The following is a 20,952-nucleotide window of genomic DNA, read 5'->3' on the forward strand; positions in this document are numbered from 1 at the left end:
TTCATTTGCTACTGCTGACTGAAACACAGTTCAGCCTTTACCCCTGTGTAAATGTGACCCTGAGGTCAACCAGCCACAGCCTCTCTCTGCCAATCGTGGATGAAACCTGCAATGTCTTTTCTTTGTTTCCTTTCTCGTGCCCATGTGTGCCAACAGACACGGCTGCTAAACTGCAAGCTGTCAAGGACAAAGCCAGACAAGCCAACGACACAGCCAAAGCAGTCCTGGCCCAGGTCAAAAATCTGCATCAGAACCTTGATGGCCTGAAGCAAAACTACGATAAACTAGCAGACAGCGTGGCCAAAACAAATGCCGTCGTGAAAGACCCTGCCAGAAACAGTAAGATTTCCTCCCTCATTGTGATAATGTCATTTATTTAATCACACCGTGATAGTGACCTAGACTCATGAGTGGTAGAGCAAGATGAAGCCCTAAAGCTCAGTGCCTTCTCCTTCCTGGTGTGTGTGTGAGAATTAAAGTTCCCGCCATTCCAGCCCCCAAATCTCTCAGCTCTGCCTGAGATCCTTTTTCATTTCTTTTTATCCAATCAGAATTCCAAGCTAGGAATTCTGAGAGTTTACGTGCTATTTGCTATGTGGATGTCACTACTGTTTAATCTGTCAGTGTAACTGAAAATACAGTTATACACATATATATACATACATATTATATGCTTGGGATTGGAGTTGCATGGGATGTAGAGTTTAAGGGGCCCATTCATTAGCTGTCCTGTTAGAGAAAGCTGTCACCTTCAAATGCATCAACATTTGAAATTTCTCTGCATTTATTATTTAGACTTCAGCCAATTAATATTTCCAGAAAATAAAGGGTTTATCTACTTTGTGACGACTGTATCTTCACATTTCTTATATAGTGCATCAAATTCATTGGTTTGATTAGAATTTACTAAGAAATCTGAAAGAATTTAGTATAATGATTTATATTTTTAGTTAAATCTTCTTAGAGTATTTTCCTTATTATCACATGATAAGATAGTATGTTAGTATATGATTTCTCTAATGGAGAACTTAAGGTTATTTTTGTTTGTTTTGCTTTTGTTTTGGGGTTTTTCTTGTTGTTGTTTTGTTTTGTTTAGTTTTTGCTTTTAAAAAACTAGACTATCTAGCAGTATTTTTATGAGGTATAAGAACATTTATAGAATGTGATGACAGAAGTGATGTTATCAGATGGTAGTGACTATAGAGCAGAGGCACATCTCTCTTCACATCAACCCAAATGTTAACAATGCTGTGACGTAAGGCCTCGTTATGATGGTGATACTGGGGGATGCTCATGACAGCTTCCTAGGCAAGGGGGAAAATCAACACAAAAATGATGTGCTTCAGATCTGGGTTGAGGAAAGACCCACTCCTTACCATTTCCTCAAGGAAATTGGGAAATTAACACAAATTGTGCTTTTTTTTTTATGAAGACTCAAAAATAATCCCATGTGTTTCGGCAACTGCCTCCCTACCCCCACCACTGAGTTACTTCTTCTGATACACCACAACACTTCTCCAAATCAGGAGAAAATAGATTTAAAAGAAAATTTGCTATTTTATTTCACTTAGCGCATAATTCAAGATATCATTTTGTTCTAGCTTAGATTGAATCTCAGTTGATGATGTCCTTTTTATAATACTATGATTTGTTTAACCATATCTTCCACTAAAAGAAATATTTATTGGCAAATATTAATTAAATATTTTCTTTTTATCTTAATAACATTTCCTTTCATGTGAACAGCTCATTAAAGGGCAATTCCCCTTCTTTTTTAAAATTGAATTGTCTTCATGCAATTTTGATCATGTTTTTGCATGCTTTTACCTGGTAAAACTTATTTGAATTAAAATAATTGTAAAGAACATCTGTTAAAAAGTGCTACTTTGGGGATTGGGGATTTAGCTCAGTGGTAGACCACTTGCCTAGCAAGCCCTGGGTTCGATCCTCAGCACCAAAAAAAAAAAAAAAAAGTGCCACTTTTGTGGTACTTTATGATACCTGTAGAAAATATTTTCTCATTAATTTTCTAATTTCTTTTTTTTTTACTTCCATATGAAATTACCTGCAGAAATCAGTATGTATATGTTTATTTGTATGCTTTCTAGAAACTTTTACGCTTCTCTGCTTATTGCAAAAAGCTTCAGTTTTGCATGTGACCATACATTGAAACTGCTTTAAGCATTGCATAGCTGTTCTTTACACTTTCACTAATTAATACCAGATATTTAAAAAGCATATTCATCCAGTGAGACTAATAGGTGGATTTATTTGGTATAAAATGTTTTAATAGTGCTGTGGAAACGTAATGAAATATTTGAATCTTATCCACATAAAAGTGTAAAACTGCCTTTTGTAACAGATTGAGATAAATTACCACATCTCTGATAGCACAAATTCAGGCCTTGGGTGTGCATGACTCCCCTGCACAGGAGTTAAAGGAGCTAAGACAGACTATGTTACTGCCCCCCGCCCCAAAGCTCACTTTCCCTCCCTTCATTTAAGTACTTATCCTCCTAATTGAATTTCTTCTAAACAATTCTTCTTGAAATAAAACTGGTTCTAAACAAATGAGCAAGTCATTTAACTATAAAAACATTGTCCCTTGAACATTTCAGAGTTTGAGCCAAACATCACAGCACTACAGATGAGTAGGAGAAATGATAACGCAATCAAACATATCAAAATCTGAAGAATGTGATGGAGGCTGGCCTCTGTGGAAAATAATATAGAAGAATTACTTTACTGTCCAGCATTGAAGAAAAGTCTGAAGCCTTTGCTCAGTGTGTTAGGAAAATAAAACTGTCAAGAAACAGCTAACCAATTAATAAATTAGAATATAGAATATAATAAAAGAGAAAATTAGTAGGCTTAATCCCGAGAAATAAAGGACAACCAGGTGATTCCTAAAGGCAATCAAACTAGATAAAAGAGAAAACGGAACAGGGCAGAGAGTACTTGGGAAAGTGCCATGCTGGTAAATTTTAGAGCCCACAACATACAGATGATAATCTTCCAGAAGAACATCCATTTATCAAAATCTAACTGGAGAAGCTATTTTAAGATCTACTTACTCAGACAATTAGGGGGGAAAATGAGAACATATTCAAACACTACTGTACAAGAAGCCTTAGACTTGGATCGTAGATGACATTCAGTTCTCAGAGGATAATTTCCACACGGCTTAAACAGCTTTGGAGAATAGAGGTAAAGGAAGGAGGGGGAACATCCAGTTCCATTTTGAAGCGTTTGGAAAGGCTTCTGGGAGATTTAAGAGAAATGGGTCAAATATTTATCTTAGCCTTGATAGCCTTAGCTTAACTCCTCTTTCTCTTTGTTGTGAATCTAGCTGTAAAACTCCATTGTCCTTAATTCTAGAATAATTGGTAGACTATAAGATAACACTGGAGGGTTAGAAGGAAGAGAACAGTGGATAAGTACACAAAACAAGAGGGTATCTGTGGCATGCTACCGATTGGACAAGGGCTTTGATCCAAGCAACCTGCATCTCCAGAAAAAAAAAAAAAATCATTAGAGTCTTGATCTAGTAACCCTACAAATGTTAACAATAGTTTCACATTCTTTTTAAATTCCACTAAAAACACAGCCCACATTAATGAGCATGAGTCCAAATCACCTACTTCAAAATACAGTTTAAAGATGCCAACATGCAGGACTAAGAACTGATCTCTGAGGTCAAGCGTTTGTCTATCAAGCATTGGGCCCTGGCTTCTATCCCCAGCATGGACAAAAGCAAACTGAATGGTTGTTTATGTCCATTTGAACATATTGAATTCAGTCTTAAAGACTAGTTCTCAGTGGCCCAAACCAGGCAAGCAGCAGGTTCCTCACAGTCTAGCAGGGCGGGTAGTCTTGGACCTTGCAGAGTTCTTCAGGGTCTCAATTACAGAGAACTAAATAATACAAACTCAATTAGATAACAGAGGATATAATTTGAAAAAGAGTGCCAGCATCCTAACAGTTGAATAATTGGCTTTCCACACCTTAGATACCTGACCCCTGATCCCATTGCCATATGAGCACATACTAAAGGTCTATGGATCAGATAACCTTCAACCCTTTTCAGGTTGGGCCCTTTGAAACTGTCAATATTCAACTTTTTTTTATAATGTCCAAAAAAGAGCAGTTTAATATGAGTCCAACCAATATACAGTACAGTATAATGAACTGTTCTTCAAGACAAAATTGAGCTGAAGTTTGAGTGAATTAATTAAGGTAGAACAGAGTTACCTGCAGTCTAAGTGTTACTCAACAGGTAATGTTCTTCGAGCCATGTCTCCACAGCTTCCTTCTCAAACATGCGCTAAGAAAAAGAGGAAAAGAAAAAAGATTCAGTTTTGCATGAGAGCCTGGATTTTAATGTGGTTTCTGTGTGGGTAGAGCTGGTGATATTTTAAAGGTCCCCCATATTCATTCCTGTAAAGGTCAGCTTTGAGGCTAAGAAGTCAGCACTGAATAAGCTTATCATATCTTCTATCTTTAATGTCAGTTTTCATCTCAATCACAAAGCCGAAGACTCTCTCTAACATCTCTGGCCTGCTTTCATCTCAACGAAAATATTCACAGCTGGCCTCATGCACTCTGTCAGCCATCACGCTCTTGCTTTAGTCACATAGAAACAATGAAATAGATTAGTAAAGTTCACTGCTGTTCTGACACCTATGTCTGTCTGTGTGGAGGGGGGAGGGGTGCGTGCACATCTTCCCCCCCCCACATATGCTAATTTTGTTCTGTGCAGTTGCAGATGCGGGTGCCACAGTGAAAAATCTAGAACAGGAAGCTGATCGGCTAGTAGATAAAATCAAGCCTATCAAGGAACTTGAAGATAACTTAAAGAAAAACATCTCTGAAATAAAGGAACTGATTAACCAAGCCCGGAAACAAGCCAATTCTGTAAGATCTTATTTTCAGAATTAAGAACTATTAATACATGTTACTATTATTCCCAGAGGGAATGCCTTTCCCCAGTGAACTCGCTGAATAAATGATCTCTGGCTTCTTGAACTTGCGGCTATTTTGGTAGTGAGGAAGAAAGAAGCAGCACTTTCTTTTTTTTTAATTAAGAAATTTTTTTCGAGTTCCCTTACAAGAAACACACTCTGCTTTTGAGATAGAAGCACTCTTCTGCTTTCCAGTGTGTTTCCAATAAAGCAGGAAGAGTGAGCTTGCTCAGAACAAAAGAACTGTGCTTCCTACACACACAGGCCATATCTAGTTCAACCCTGCTTAGGTAACTGATAAGAAGAGCAGCTCCTCAAAAAAAAAAAAGAAAGAAAGAAAAAAGAAAGAAAAAAGAAAAATTTTTTCATTCAGTTTACACACCAGTCAAAGATCCCGCTCTTCTCTCCTCCTGCCCCCACAGCAGCTTCCCCCCCTCAACCCTCCCCCCATCCCACCTACGCCCCCCCCCCCACACACACACACAAGAAGGCAAGGCCTCCTATGGAGCACTTTCTTTACTATGGATTTCAAAACCATTTCGAGAATTAGGAAATCTGGTATATTTGGTTATTCTTTAATATACTAAAATAACACAAATGAAAAGCTTATTCTTGCATACTAAAAGGAATAATGAGAGTATCTTATTCATTAATATAAAAGTACAGTGAGTGGAGTTGCAACCTGAATTCACAAAGTTAGGAGAAATTGAAACTTTATTTCAATTAAGTACAATGTAGCTTTTGATCATTAAAAAAAAAGAAAAACACTGACAACTTACATTTGTTGTACTGCTTCTTTTTATATTTATGGAGCAAAAGTAGGAAATATCTGGCTTGAAATTTATCCAGTTAGAAAACAATTCTGACAGACAGACCTCTCTAAACCAAATAACATGCTAAAGGATTGGGGTGTTTAAATGTTATGTTTATCTTTTTGTTTCGAGTGTGTGCAGGCATGTGCCTCAGCATACATGTAGTAGCCTGAGGACAGCAAGCAGAAGTCAGTTCTCTCCTTCTACCCTGTAGATCCCAGAAAATTAACTCTGTCAGCATGGAGGCAAGGACTCTTCCTCACGGGCCTTGAACTGGGACACTTAAATGCCAGTGTGAAACTTTAGATATGTAACGTCAAACCATGATGACTTTAGAAAGGATAGATTTTAATAAGACACCTTTTAATATTGTTAATTTTAACTTAAGCTTCCATAAAATGTTTCATTTAAAAAAAAACTTAGTAGCTAAAATGGTCAAAAAGAAATTCTTACTAATTTGTCAGTTCATAGTTTTTAATGGTAGCCATGAATCTGTGTGAGTGATACTATATTCTTGTCCCTCCTTATATGTATTTAAGAAATATAAACAAGGCCATGACAATCATGTTCCAGCTGAACATTGAAAAGTATCTTCCATTGATTGAAGAAAACAACAGATTAGAGAAAATGGGGTAATATAAGATAAAAGGAAGTAGTAATGCTATCTGAGAAGCTGCCTAGTCAACTATAGCATGAAAACCATGTCGTGTGATTGACAAGTGCTCACTATGGTGAAATGAAGCCCAGTGTTGCAAGTTTATTCAGAGACGTTCAAACACCTCTTATGTTCAGTGCTTTTTCCTGTGAAGTATACAAAGATGAACTAGTCCACAGTTATACTCAGAAAGTTGATAATGGAGTGGACAAAATGGAGCTTTATGGTAGTTTCTTATCTCATCACTAGAAAAGAATACAGCTTAAGGAAGGGAGGGTTTATTTGGCTTATACTTCCCAGGGATATGGTTCATCATGGCAGAGAAGACAGAACAGCAGAATCAGGCAGTTGGTCACCCTAGGAGAAGACAGCAATTAGTCATATTGGGAGTACAGTCAAGAAACAGAGTGATGAATGCTTGTGCTCAGCTTGCTTCTCCTCTTGGTTCTATTCAGAATCCCAGGCCATGGAATGGTATTGCCCACACTAGAGTGAGTCCTTTTCAATGAACCTAATCTAGTTGATCACAGACAGATGAGTTAGAAGCTTTCTCTTCAGTGATTCTAGAGCTTTTTACATTGAAAATCAGTGTCAGTCATCACAACTATACTCATTGGGGACTTGATGGCTAAATATATCACTTTTCTGACCCTTGTCCCTACTAGGCTCTTTGCTTTCTCAGTGTAAAATGCTTTCAATCCAAATTCAAAAGTCCCCCCAAATTCCTTGTCAGTTTCTGCTCTTTTCTGTGACACAAGACTATCTCTGAGCAGTGAGCCCCAATAAAATGAGAAAAAAAAATACGTACTTCTAATAAATATTAATTCAGGATAAGCATTTCCCTTCTAAAGGAGAAGAATGGAAGATTAATCAGGAACAACTGGACTGAAGCAAGGCAGAAACACAGCAGGGCAATGTAGTTAGAGTTTTCCTGCCTGGCCCAGTCAGGACAAATCTCTCTTACCCACCAGTCCCACAGTCGCTCAGAGCCAACCAAGAAAGCACATAGAAACTCACATTGTTTAGAAACTATATGGCCGTGGCAGTCTTCTTGTTATTTACTTCTTCTATCTTAAATTAACCCATTTCTGTTAGTCTATACTTTGCCACATGGCTTGTGGCTTACCAGTGTCATTACATGTCGCTTTTCATGGTGGCGGCTTGTGGTGTCCCTCCCCAGCCTTTTACTTCCCAGAATTCTCTTCTCTCTTGTCCCGCCTATACTTCCTGCCTGGCCACTGGCCAATCAGAACTTTATTTACACAGAGCGATATCCACAGCAGGGCAAAGAGTAAATCCTGAAGCTTCACGTCCAGCATCTAACATTCATTATGGAATGTTCTGAGCTACAAAAGACTTGAGTTCTCCTCCTCCTTCTCCTCCTCCTCCTCCTCCTCCTCCTCCTTCTCCTCCTCCTCCAGCTCTGCACCCTACAACACACACTGCTTTTCTCTTTGGATCTCCTGCATTCCAGTAGCTTCTCTTGGTGGACATCTCATGATTCTGGCATGTCTAACATCCTGAGGTCTCCATTGCAACTGAGGCTTTACCTTCACAGACTCAAGCAGTAGGCTCCTTAGGCATCCTTGCCAAACTCCATACAAATGCCATACATTGCCTAACCTCAGCAGCTCTCTGGAGACATGGTACAAGACTTGTCCTGGGAATCAAAATTAGGTCATCAGATTTGGTAGCAAACACCTTTACCTACTGACCTAACATGCCAGCCCAGTTAAGACATTTCTTAATTAAGGAACTAAATGCATTTATTTTAAAGTGATTTACTTCAGCTCATTGATTGCATAATTGAGTAACTTATACTGTTTTTAAATGAATGGCTAATTACCAGATGAAAAATGCAGTGCAAATCTAGTACATAGAGCAGTGGGATATCCAACAATGTTTAATTGTGTTCATGGTGATTAACTGGTGAATAATATTGTGCCAGGAACACCTTGGAAACATCTATTTCTTAGTGGTAATTTCATGAGCCTTACAATGAAGTTACACTAGAATATAATAATTGGTAGAACTGAACACCCCAACAGAATATTTATGTTTTATTACTTTCATGCCTCTTGCAAGAGTGATCCATCCAAGAGGTTTATTTTAAAGGAATGTGTGAATGCTGTGTTTTGATTTAGCTATTTTAAGTTGTTCATACGTAATCAAATGCTTTACCACTGAGCCATACACCCACTGGAAATCAAAACACATGGTATTTTGAAGAATAAATTTGTAGTTATGATCTAGTTGTAAACAGTTGGGCTACTTGAATATTCCAGGTATTCGGTGTATGCTCAAAAAGAAAAATCAGCAAGTCCAATGTGTTTTTAGGTGAGTGGGTAAGAGCTGAGCAGCAGGTGACTTTGTAAAATTATCCTGTCACACTGTCCTTCTCCTCACAGAATCAGACTATATGGTATGGGAAGTGTACGATAGAGTACCTTAACTGCAAATCTTGTAAGATTAAGTATACCTGGTTTTTAAATGGTCATACTCATGGACTGGGTTTCTAAACTGAGCTTTGTCAGTTCACTTGGGTGCTGTCTTCACATTTGGCACCAACACCCACCCCTTCTAGAGCATCAAGTATATGATCAGTTACTTCTTCCTCAAGTTACAGACAAGGTCTGAAATATCCTATGACCCTACATTTCACATAATCATTGTATCCTCACACCATAGCCAAGGAGTATTATTTAATCGGGTTCTTTAAAGAAATGTGATTTGTTTCTGATTCAAGCAGTGATAACATGGCTTTAGAGCTAAGCCTGTAAATGCACTTATGAAGTAAAGATAAAACAAACTACACACAGTTACTTTCCATTGCTAATCAAGACCCTCTGTGATTTTGAATATGGGTTCCTACCAGGGATGTCTGCATCTACTATGTAATTCTATTCATGAATTACAGTCAGATCTTTTCCTTCTTGTTCTCTTTGATCCTCTTAGGATATCAGTGGCACTTGTAATCTGCCTCAGATACTAAATTTGCTTAATGCCACTAACTGCCTTTTCTCGTGAAGGTTTTGGTTCATTCACTGTACATTCCTAAAAACTCACTGTATATTACACCTTTCTTTGAACAGTAGAACATATCTGATGGTTCCCTCTTTTTCTAACTACTCTCTATTATAGGGACCTTCCTTTCTGGTGCTCTCTCCTTTTAACCTCTGACTCTGGATAACTCTTTGCATAACTGCTATTCTACTGGATAACTTTTTTCCACTCAAGCTGCACATCCATTTCATAGTACCAGCACCCAGGGTAAAGTCTGTACATTACCTACCGTGGGATTCCTGTGATTCCTTTTGATCTGACTACTCTTTGCACTCCACATAAAAGGGAATCTCTATCATAGAGGAAACAAAGAACAGACGTCCTGACTGGAAACCACACAACCAAGACCAGCTTACAGGAGCACAAAGCAAATATCCCCAGATCCAAGGTGACCCTGAGTCCTAAACCATCCATCATCATGTTAGATCACACCTTTGCAGGGGACAAAGACACAAAACAGTCTAAGTTGGCTTTCTAGATCACTGTTAAGTTCAGACCACCACATAAAGCCTGTTTTTCTGCAGAATAGTTTCCCCTATGTAGAGGCACAATTTGCTTAGAGACCAGATGAGGAAACACTTGTCAAATGCAGGCTTCTGTTGAGTCAGTAGGAGAATTGTCAGATTTGCTCTTTCCCTAGGAGTCCCTAAATGTGAATCTTCCTGTTTCATAAATCATTCTGCATCTAGAGCTCCTCTGGCTAGATCCACAAATGTTCCCTGCCTTCACACCCAAAGTGAGCCTCTTGGCAAAACCGCCAATGTGACCAAACTATGGTGAGTGGTGTGGTGGCCTAGTCAGTCTTCTTCAAGGTCTGCACAAGTTTCCCATGCAGATAACAATAATGTTAATTGGTTAGTCTCAAGTGTGAAAACTATATGAGTAACAAAAGCTGCAGGAAGAAATGAACACGTGGGAAGTTATGACTAGAGAAGGCCGGTAGGCATCCTGAAGCTAGTTATCTAGACCTCTAATATGACAGACATCTGAACAAGGGGCAACAGAGGTTTCACATCTTCCCTTCTCCCTGCTGAGCACTATCAACCAGCAACGCAGCAATCACTGTTGGTGATTTTTTTTCACCTGACCCAAAAGAAATTAAATCCAATAATCAAATAGTGCCATCTGTGACTGAATGAAACCTCATTTAATAGGAAGGAGTAAAAATTGGCATGAGTAGTGCCATTCTATTCACATAAGAATTCCTTTCTTAGCAATTTATAGTAATTTTTGAAGTGTTATTCAGAAGGGAAAGGAGCTGTTATATGTATTAGTAGTGATAGACATTTGGAAATTATTTCCATCTCATTTCCTGGTAACCTAATAATAAGTGTAATTTATTCTGAAATATATATTCTGAGAGGAATGATTAATATTCGTATTGTTATAAGATCTAGAACAAACCCTGCTTGGCCTCTTTGAACTGTAAGAAAGTGGGTGGGCTGGCAATACCCTCTTGAAAACTGGATTCCTCTTTAAGTTATAACCAAATCACTGAAATTTTAATTAAAATTCTTTACCAAATAACCTCAATGAAGATAATTTCCATTTGTTCTGTATAAAATCCCTTTTGGAAAAGTGTCTTCAAAGAGTGGTAGGAAGGTGAGAATTTGTTAGCTTCATGTTTTAAAAATAGTGGCACCCTAATAAGCAAGAGAAAGAATCATGAGCAAATCACTGGCAAAATGCTAGTGAAGAACTAATTACCTGTGCCCCACCCCCAGGTATGTAATGATGTCTGCATATGTACAGTTAATGACACTATTTGCTGACTGAAAAATTACATCAAAGGATGATGGTGGTTTTCTGGTGATTTAGGATATACTTCAAACTCACAGAGAGATTTAAACACAGGCTTTCATAGGATTTTTTATCTTGTTTTTCTTGAAGATCAAAGTATCTGTGTCTTCGGGAGGCGACTGTATTCGAACATACAAGCCAGAAATCAAGAAAGGAAGCTACAATAATATTGTTGTTAATGTCAAGACTACTGTGGCTGACAACCTCCTTTTTTATCTTGGAAGTGCCAAATTTGTAAGTCTAATATTCAACTTTTTTTTAAAGCTACTATGCATATGTAGAGGTCAAAGGTTAATAATGAGGGAAAACACATAGAATCTAGCAACATGGTCCGTAAATTGTCTAATGCAGCCTTTTGTGTCTGGAATCTCAGAATCTTAGCTAACAAATGTTTGCTTTGAGTTACGTTAGAAAGATAAACAGGTGACAATTCTTCCCCATGTCCAGGCACATTTCTTTTTATTTGTCAGTGTGCAAATATTTATTTTGCATTATATTTTTCAGATCTAGCCATTTAATGAGAAAGTCTAATAAAATAGAAGTTTTTTTCTATTATTAAATTAAGAAACAATAATAACCTTTCATGTTAATGAAGTGCAAAAACACAAATTCTAACCAAAGCAAACTCTCACAATATGTTGAATTTATGATTCGAACTGAAATTACATAAGTTGTGTCTGCAAACTCTCACCCATCAAAGTTAATTTGACTTCTCATGTGTGGGAATCTCTTAAGGTGAATGAGGCGTTTAAACTGACTGGTTGTATCATAAGTTTGCATTTGCTATTCGTGTGAGGGAGCCTTGTCTTACCTTGTGTCAAAAATTACCACAGCTACCTCTATAGAAGACAGTATCTTGGGTATAACTATGAAAGATTCTCAATCCAGTTATTTTACATGTCATTAGAAAACATTCCACAAACCTCCTCTTTCAGAGTGCTTTGTTCTGAAGCATATTGTCTTCACATTTGTTTGATCTAGATTGACTTTCTTGCTATTGAAATGCGTAAAGGCAAAGTCAGCTTCCTCTGGGATGTTGGATCTGGAGTTGGCCGTGTAGAGTATCCAGATTTGACCATCGATGACTCATATTGGTACCGTATTGAAGCATCAAGGTAACATCTCAGTAAAGAATAAGATAACTGGATGGCAAAGTTTTGAAGTAAATTCCTAGTTTATGAAAAAAAATCTGTTGCTATTTTAAAAATGTAGCTGTGTATGAGTGTCCATGTATGTGAAGGTTATATGCTATGTGTATCAATGTGTGAGAAAGTGCATTTGTCGTTCCTGTTAGGAAAAGACATGCATTCAAGGTATAAGCCAGGGAAGCTACTCCAGCTCTAACTCCTTCATCTGTTTTCTGCCAGGAGCTGGATTGGGGCAAGAAAAGCTGTCTTAGACATCTTACTTCACTTGAGGAGAAAAAAAGAAAAAAATAAGCTACTTGTTCTTACTAAACATACAAAAGGGCATAAAAATTTGTCATTATTGTCTTTGTGTACTCAGTTCCCCTTCTAGTCTACATAGTAGCTACAACTGCAGGCCTATTCTATGTCAAAATGCGGGGTCCCGTATCTAGCATGTACAATTCCCCCATAACATTTTAATGGGGGTGGGAAGGGAGAAAGGATAAAGCTGTGCTCACACCCATGGTAATGTTGGAGTGATTGAGTACTTTGCTCAGTTTAAAGACATATATTCTCCCAAAAGTACAGCTCTAGCAGCAGAGATTCATTCTATTCAAGAACTCTCATTGGTCAAATCCATTCTTGGTTCCCACATATTTCACTTAGCACTGCTTTCTCAAAGACAGAGTTTACCACAATGAGACAGACGGGAGAGAGATTTAAGGGAGTTTTGTCATGACCACTTGTCTTGGAAGAGACCAGATTTTCATATTTAACAACTCATGCAAATCAATCACTTAAAAAAGAAAATGAAATAAAATGATAATAGCTTTCAAGATTTTTTTTAACTGAATTTAAAAGTGTACTTCTACAAATTTGTATACACAATGTGGCAGACTAACGACTGCACTCTATACATTAAGCTGGGATGACAAACACTGAGATCTACAAGATTACTTCAACAAATTAAGATCCATCATAAGAAATTCTAGGCAAAATTATGCAGCCTGTGCTGCATAAGGGTTGCTCATTAGGACTCCACTTGCCAAATTAAATTTAACAAAATACTAAATGAAGTCATAAAATTTGTTTAAATTTCATGTCTTATAAGACAGAAAATTATCATGTAAAGCAACAGGGAAATGCTTTTTTCTTGGTTTATAATAATTCTATCATATAATTGTTGCTGTTCTTCCTTATCAATGGCCTGAGTTATGTTATTATTTCCTTATTTAAATGTAATGGTAAGTACTTAGCAAAGATAAATGTATAAATGTATTAACGAAGTTAATAAAATAGCAAAGGTCAAATCTTTGTAGTGGTTTGAGAAGTGCTGATTTCAAAATGCTTGGACCTAAACACAGAGTTCTCTGAGGTTTTCCGAGATAACTCTATTTTATGTCTTTGAAATATGAAGGTGAGAGAATATGATTCATATTTCATTTTCTGTATTTTCTTCCCTTTTTTTTTCAACACACATGTATGATTGAAGAACGGGGAGAAATGGTTCTATTTCAGTGAGAGCTCTAGATGGGCCCAAAGCCAGCATTGTGCCCAGCACCTACCACTCAGTGTCCCCTCCAGGGTACACCATTCTAGATGTGGATGCAAATGCGATGCTGTTTGTTGGCGGCCTGACTGGAAAAATAAAGGTAATGAGCTTTTTCCCACCCTTTCTCTCCCCTTTAGAGACAACTAAGAGAAGGCATGGAGAACACTGAAAACACCAGCCCGTGTGTTCTTAACTTGTGTTCTGAAACCATCAATTTAAAGAACTTTCTGCTTTGGTGTTTTGTTTCTCTTTGCTCTGCTTAATTTTTTGAGATGTGGTCTTACAGTGTAGCCAAGGCCTGCTTGGAACTTGTAATCCCCCTGTCTCAGCTCCCAGCTGTTATGATGACAGGCATGTGTCATAACACCCAACAACAGAACTTCCATCTTTGAGTTGTGAACATTCAAATCTGGAAGTACCATATTTCTAAGCCTTCAGTAGTAGTTTATTCCTTAACTGTGACATCCATTTTTGGCATTCTTTTTTTTTTCAGTCACTTCAAAAGCTAAGTGTTTCTTAAATATGCATCATTTTTGCAATCAATTTGTGATTTATGAAAGTGAAGTGCAATAAAGTTCATACATCTAATTAAAAGATTTATGAATCTCCAAGAAATATCATAGGGGCCATACACTTTCAAATCATGATCTGCTTTAAAAAGTTTTTGAGTTACTCTTCTCCTCATCCTTCAGAGCAATGCATTTAATATTCATAATTGCTCCGTGGCAGGTCCTTGTGCATTTCAAATTGCAAAGTGCTTGCATCTGAAAGAAGCTTATGTTGATTAGATGGAATTAGGTGTTGAAAATCGACCTGCGGGTGAGATGCAGGAACACAACCAAATATAATGGATAATCCTGGGCTTGTCAAAATCACCCTGGGATGAGATTAGCCAGAAAGTGTAAAAAGCCAGGGTGACCCCACATTCTTGAGAATTCAACTTTCATGGAGCGTGAAGCTAATTTGTTTGCTTTGTGCAAAAAGATGTGACTCTAAAATATGGCAGTTGATTCCACAGCTGCACCCTGAAACCATCCTCACTCCATAGAACCACTTATGAATATATACAGTACATCGTAATATGTAGTCATATTGACAGCTTTCTCTGCTCCCTTAAGAGAAAAGTTGGGGCATTACATAATAACACAAAGCCATGGATTTTGAAATCATAGCTGGGTCACATTTCTTTCTCTCTGCCACCTATAAAATATGTCCTTATGTAAGACACTTAACCCTTTGGGCTTCAGTGTTCTTTACTCCAAAAGAACAGTGAATATATGCCTCACTTTCATGTTAACAGATACAATAGGAAACTTTGATAACATTTGATAATCCTCACTATGGGCTAAGTCACATTCTAAACAATTTACATGATTTATTTAATATTCATAGCATAACAAAATGTCCTAATTTATTTTGGCTGCTACACTATTATTAAAGCAAGCAGTGTGTAAGCAATAAACGGATTTTTCACTGATCTAGAAGCTAGGAGGTCCAGGATCCAGGTACCAATAGGCTGGTATTTAATGCAAGCCCTTTCAACATGTAAGGCTCTGTCTTGTAATGTGTTCCCATAGGAGAAAGAGTAAATGAATTCCCTTTGGCCTTTGTTTAATATATGTATATTAATTAATATATGTATACACACACACACACACACACACACACACACACACACACACACACACCAAAGGTAGATGTTGGATGTCCTCCAGTGTGGCTCTCCACTATCTTGGCCCCTACCCCAACGCCTGAGTGAGTGACAGTGTGCTGTCCTGCCTGACTTTGTGTAGGTGCTGCGGATCCAAATTCAGGTCCTCCAGCTTGTGTGGCAGGTACATTCTCAACTGATCCACATCCCCAGGCCCAAACTCATTCTTTTTTATTATGCAGGTGTCACTAGTACAAAGCAACTCTAAATTGGCCTAAGGATAAGAGGAGCATATAGACAGAGGAAATCTATAGAAAACCTTAAGCAATCACTTAGACCAAGAGTTCTAAGTCCCCCGACACCCAAACCATAAGCTGAAAGCTACAAGCACAATGACCTTACTGCTGAAAACTCAAATGAGCAAGAAGATTTCTCGAGTACAGCGTCTCAGGATGGAGGAAGACTGAGACAGAGAGCAGAAGCCACAGCAGGATGGCCTATGTCTAGTCAGCCAAGAGGCTCCAGCTGCTGACAACATCCCACAAAACCTCTCTCATTAACATCTGTGGCCTTTGTCCCCACTCCTATGCATGGTCACCATGCTGGGAAGAGACGCATATTGTTAATGTTAGAACTAAAGCTATAACCAGAATACTTCAGGTTCTCATAGCATCTTTTCACATTTTTTTCTGAAAAACCTCAAACTATTCTTTTTACTGGATAACTTAGGTACAGATAGCCTTATGTATCCATTACTCCTCTAGCTGTTGTGACCAAAGACAAGACAAAACAACATGAAGTGGGGAGCTTATTTTGGCTCCCGGTCTGAGGGTACACCCCTCCTGGAGGGGAGAGGAAGGCCTGGGCTAGGCAGGGTGAGGTGGTTTCTCACACTGAATTCACAGTCTGCAAACAAAGGAGCAAGCTGACGCTTGATGTACATTCTATCTTTTCTTTTTGTTTTTTGGGGGGTTTTTTGTTTTTGTTTTTTCTTTCTCTTCAGTCTGAAGAGAGTCTAGAACACATGTGTCCTGGTTAGCTCTCTGATACTGTGATAAAGACCACAGCCAAAAGTTACCGGTGGGGGGGGGAGCTTATTTAGCTTACATATCCTGATCATAGTCCATCACTGAGGAAAGTCAAGGCAGGGACTCAAGCAAGACAGGAGCCTGAAAGCAGAAACTGTAGCAGAGGCCATGGAGGAGTGCTGCCTCCTGGCTTGTTCCCCCAGAACTCCTTCAGCCTGTTTATTTATAGAACCCAGGACCACCTGCCCAGCAGTGGCACAACCCCAGTGAGTTGGGCCTTCTCACTTCAGTCATTTGTCAAGAAAGTGCCCTACAGACTTTGCCTACAAGCAATCTGATGGAGGCATTTTCTTAATTGGGGTTCCTACTCCCAGATAACTCTAGCTTGTGTCAAGTTGATACAAATCTATCCAGGATACTAGGCTATAGAATGGGGTTACCCATATTTAGGGTTAGTCTTCTATGTTTAGGTGAACCGTTCTGGAAATACCCTCAAACACACTCAGGAGTGTATTTCCATGATGGTTCTAAATCCTTTTATGTTGACAATGAAATTAGCCATCACAGCTAGCTTTGGCACAATTTCTGATGTAAAAAAAGCAGACTATGCCATGTCTTTGTAAGTCAGGGTTGAGACAAGAGGTGTTTAAACAAGGTTTTCTAGCTTAGACCTGGTCTTTTTCCTCCTTTGTGACTGTAGTGTTCACCAAGCTGAAGACCTGTCTCTGCAACAATGCCACCAGAACTGACATTCAACAGATCATTACATGGAAGTCCTCTTAGATCCCAGACTCCATGTTGGGGACAGCAGCAAACAGAACCTGCATGGATATATATGGTCCTTTCTTACAAAGCTGCTACCATTCTCCTCAATCTCTTGAGATGTAGGCTTACCTGGCTGGGAATGAAAACCTTACAGCAGTTCTCTACCTGTGGGTCTTGACCCCTTAGGGGTCACCTAAGACCATCCGCAAACACAGCTATTTACACTTTGATTCATGACAGTAGAAAACTTAGTTAGAAGTAGCAACGGAAATAATTTTATGATTGAGGTCACCACACCTTGAGGAACTGTATTAAAGGGTCGCAGCATTAAGAAGGTTGAGAACACTGTTGCAATTTAATTTATGCATATGATCTCTCCTTCATCGTTAATAACTCTGTGTGAATTCTCTCATGACCTGAAGGAAAACATCTTAGTGTGTTGTAGGCCAGATTTGCCCAGAGTAAACAGTATCCACGCACTACTTCTTAATACACATTTGTCTGTCCTGGGCATTGGATTTAGGGCCCAAAATAATCTAATTCTCACAATGATCCCATGGGGCAGGCATCTGTGGAGAAGCTCAATAGCTAGCCTAAGGTTAGAAGCTGGAAATCATTTCTTTCTGCCACAAGTACACATGGCCTTTCCATCCTCAGACTCAGCAAATAAAGAATGGAAAATATTTGAAAAACAAAATTGCACCTACATTTAAAATATACAGATGTTTTCTTGCCTTTTTTTGTAAATAACATAGTGTGATAGCTAACCACACAGAATTTATATTACATTGCTTTAGGTTTATAATGAAACCTAGAGATGATTCGAAGTATATAGAAGGATGTGTGTGTGTGTGTGTGTGTGTGTGTGTGTGTGTGTGTGTGTTATATACAAATACTACACCATTTTATGTAAGAGATTTCAGAATCTAAGGACTGCATATTGCAGAGGGGTTTTAACAAAACACTAGAGGACACAAAAGGACAATTGCTTTTGCTAGTAGAGATAATACATGTATATGGAGTTCCATTTGAGATAGTATGTAAAAGATAACCAGGACCACTGATAAAATATTTGAGCTTTTCCCTTTTTGATCTATCCTGTAGTAGCTATGAGGGCATAAGAAGACTGCCAAGACTGTCATATGGAATGGATAAGAACTACTCTGCTTTCTGTTGCTAATAAGTCACAACTACTGCAATTCGTAAAATCCTTAACGCTAACAAATGCCACATGTGTCTCTGCAGAAGGCTGACGCTGTACGTGTGATTACATTCACCGGCTGTATGGGAGAAACCTACTTTGACAACAAACCTATCGGCTTATGGAACTTCCGGGAGAAAGAAGGGGATTGCAAAGGCTGCACTGTCAGGTGAGCTTAGACGGGAAGGTTTGTGCTGTGCATCACACACGTTCCATTTGACTGTGTATTCGTCCATCAGGATGCAGAATGGGGTTGACTGTGCTTATGGGGGCTTTACCAAAAGTGAGTAAAAATTCAAAGTCCTGGCCCAGTCCTGGCAAGCATTTTTCCAAGGACCTTGAAAGTGCCCTTCAACACGTTTGCATGGCCATGTGTTTTTATAAAATCTGCACAGATGAGCGATTTGAACCACAGTCAATTAAGACTAGCCTCTTGCTATGCCAGTGTCTCTTCGTGGCCAGGAGAGTTTGCTTATCTATTAATGACTTCTGGTCATAATTATTATTTTATAAGGAGAGAACTCCCCAAACTGATTAAGCATACATATAGAAGCCTAGCTTACATGACTTTTCCCGGAGGACCTTTCAGATTGACATCTGAGAACCTGCAAGTACTTACAGGGATAACTGGAGGACGTTGAGATGCTGCTTAAGGTGGGGGTGAGGGTGAGGGATAACAGGGGCCCAGTCAGTCCAGGAAGAAGTACCGTAATACATAGCATCAAATGTAAGAAAGAATCCTGAGCAAACAGGATTTTAAAGTATATCCAACATAAAATTTATGTGTAGGAAATAAATACTTTTATATGAACCTGAGTAGAGAGTATAAAAATAATAGTCTAAAAATAGGGAATTTCTCAACATGAAAATATAGAAGCCCTAGTCATTTGAGTCAGTTATAGTAAAATTTTGAAGAATACATTAAATACCCAGAAGACTAATGTAAAAATAGACAGGAATTCAGAGGTACTAAGTAGTTTGTGTTTTTAATTCTAATTTAAAGAGTGCATGGGCATTTCCAAACCCTAAACTCCATTAATGCAGCAGAACACATTGTACATTTTTTTCTAAATATCTCTACAATTCTGTTCAGGAAGAGTTTCCAAAATATCTCTAAAAATTTTAATGTTTTCTGGTATCACAACTTTATCAACATGGCATTAAGACAGGTTGAAAGTCTGACATACTTAAGATGATTTTATCCAGAAGATATTGATACAAAATATGGAAAACTATCTATAAAATACTTTCAGTTCAACAAAACCATGAGATACAATGTAAGGTTTGTTTGTTCATACCTGTAATCCCAGCACTAAGAATGAAGAGATAGGAAGATTATAAATTCAACACCAGTCTGAGACACATGAAGCCTAGACTCGCCCTAAACATTTCCTTGATAGTTTTCTAACTGAAATTTTTAGGAGATTATTAACAACAGCAGTAAAAGAAAATCTTGCAGAACTATCCAACCACTTGACATTGTAGTATAATATTGTCATCTATAAATGTATTGGGTCACATTCATAGCTATCTTGGAATACATGTACCCATAGACCACAGATTGAACATGCTTGATTATCCTAAAACATCAAATCATCATTCTTGAATTAAAATTCAGTCATCAAAAGTTGTATCACAAGGAAAGGACTAAGTCAATTAGATAGTTAGATTATAAAGCACAATTTTAAAATTCCCCGTGAATGGGGTATAAAATATAGCTTCGGAAATCTGCTTTGTAAAGCAGCCTGCCACCCTGAGGTGAATGTCAGCAATGTGTCCAACCAAGTAGAATGTGGAGAGCCCAGAGACAGTCGATGTTGACTGCCAAATTCTCTACCAGGATATACTTTGAGTAAGCCCCACCCCTCTGCAGTATTGACCCCACTGTCTCAGATTTCTCTTGCTGATGATAAACCACCATGATTTAAAGCAACTTGGGGAAGAAAGGCTTATCTCAGCTTACAGTTTCACATCACAGTCTATCATCAAGGGAAGGCAGGGCAGGAATCCAAGCAGGAAAGGAACCTAGAGGTAGGAACTGAAGCAGAAGTCACAGAGGAGTGCTGCTTACTGGATAGCTCCCTATGGCCTCCTCAACCTGCTTTCTTAAAGGATCCAGGGTTACCTGCCCAGCAGAGGGAAAAGCGCACAATGGACTGAGCCCTCCCACATCCACCATTAACCAAGGAAAACAAAAACATAGACCTGCCCACAGGCCAACTTGGTGGGGAGATTTTCTCAATTGACATGCCCTCTCCCCAAATGACCTTACATCAAGGACAAAAAGCTAATTAGGACCTCTTCCTTATGCACCCAGCTGCAAAACTACCCTTTTCT

At 38.4% G+C, this 20,952-nt stretch overlaps 1 protein-coding gene across 1 annotated transcript in view; it reads left to right on the forward strand.

The window, feature by feature from the left end:
* Lama2 (laminin subunit alpha 2) overlaps positions 1 to 20,952 on the forward strand; it is a 577,324-nt gene that overhangs the window by 505,446 nt on the left and 50,926 nt on the right. Inside the window, 7 exon segments of the mRNA XM_036168737.1 lie at positions 157 to 339; positions 2,072 to 2,077; positions 4,760 to 4,914; positions 11,382 to 11,525; positions 12,273 to 12,406; positions 13,911 to 14,070; positions 18,660 to 18,784. Coding sequence (XP_036024630.1) covers positions 157 to 339; positions 2,072 to 2,077; positions 4,760 to 4,914; positions 11,382 to 11,525; positions 12,273 to 12,406; positions 13,911 to 14,070; positions 18,660 to 18,784 — 907 coding nt within the window.

This window comes from Onychomys torridus, chromosome 19 (assembly GCF_903995425.1).
Source record: "Onychomys torridus chromosome 19, mOncTor1.1, whole genome shotgun sequence".
Lineage (NCBI taxonomy): Eukaryota > Metazoa > Chordata > Mammalia > Rodentia > Cricetidae > Onychomys > Onychomys torridus.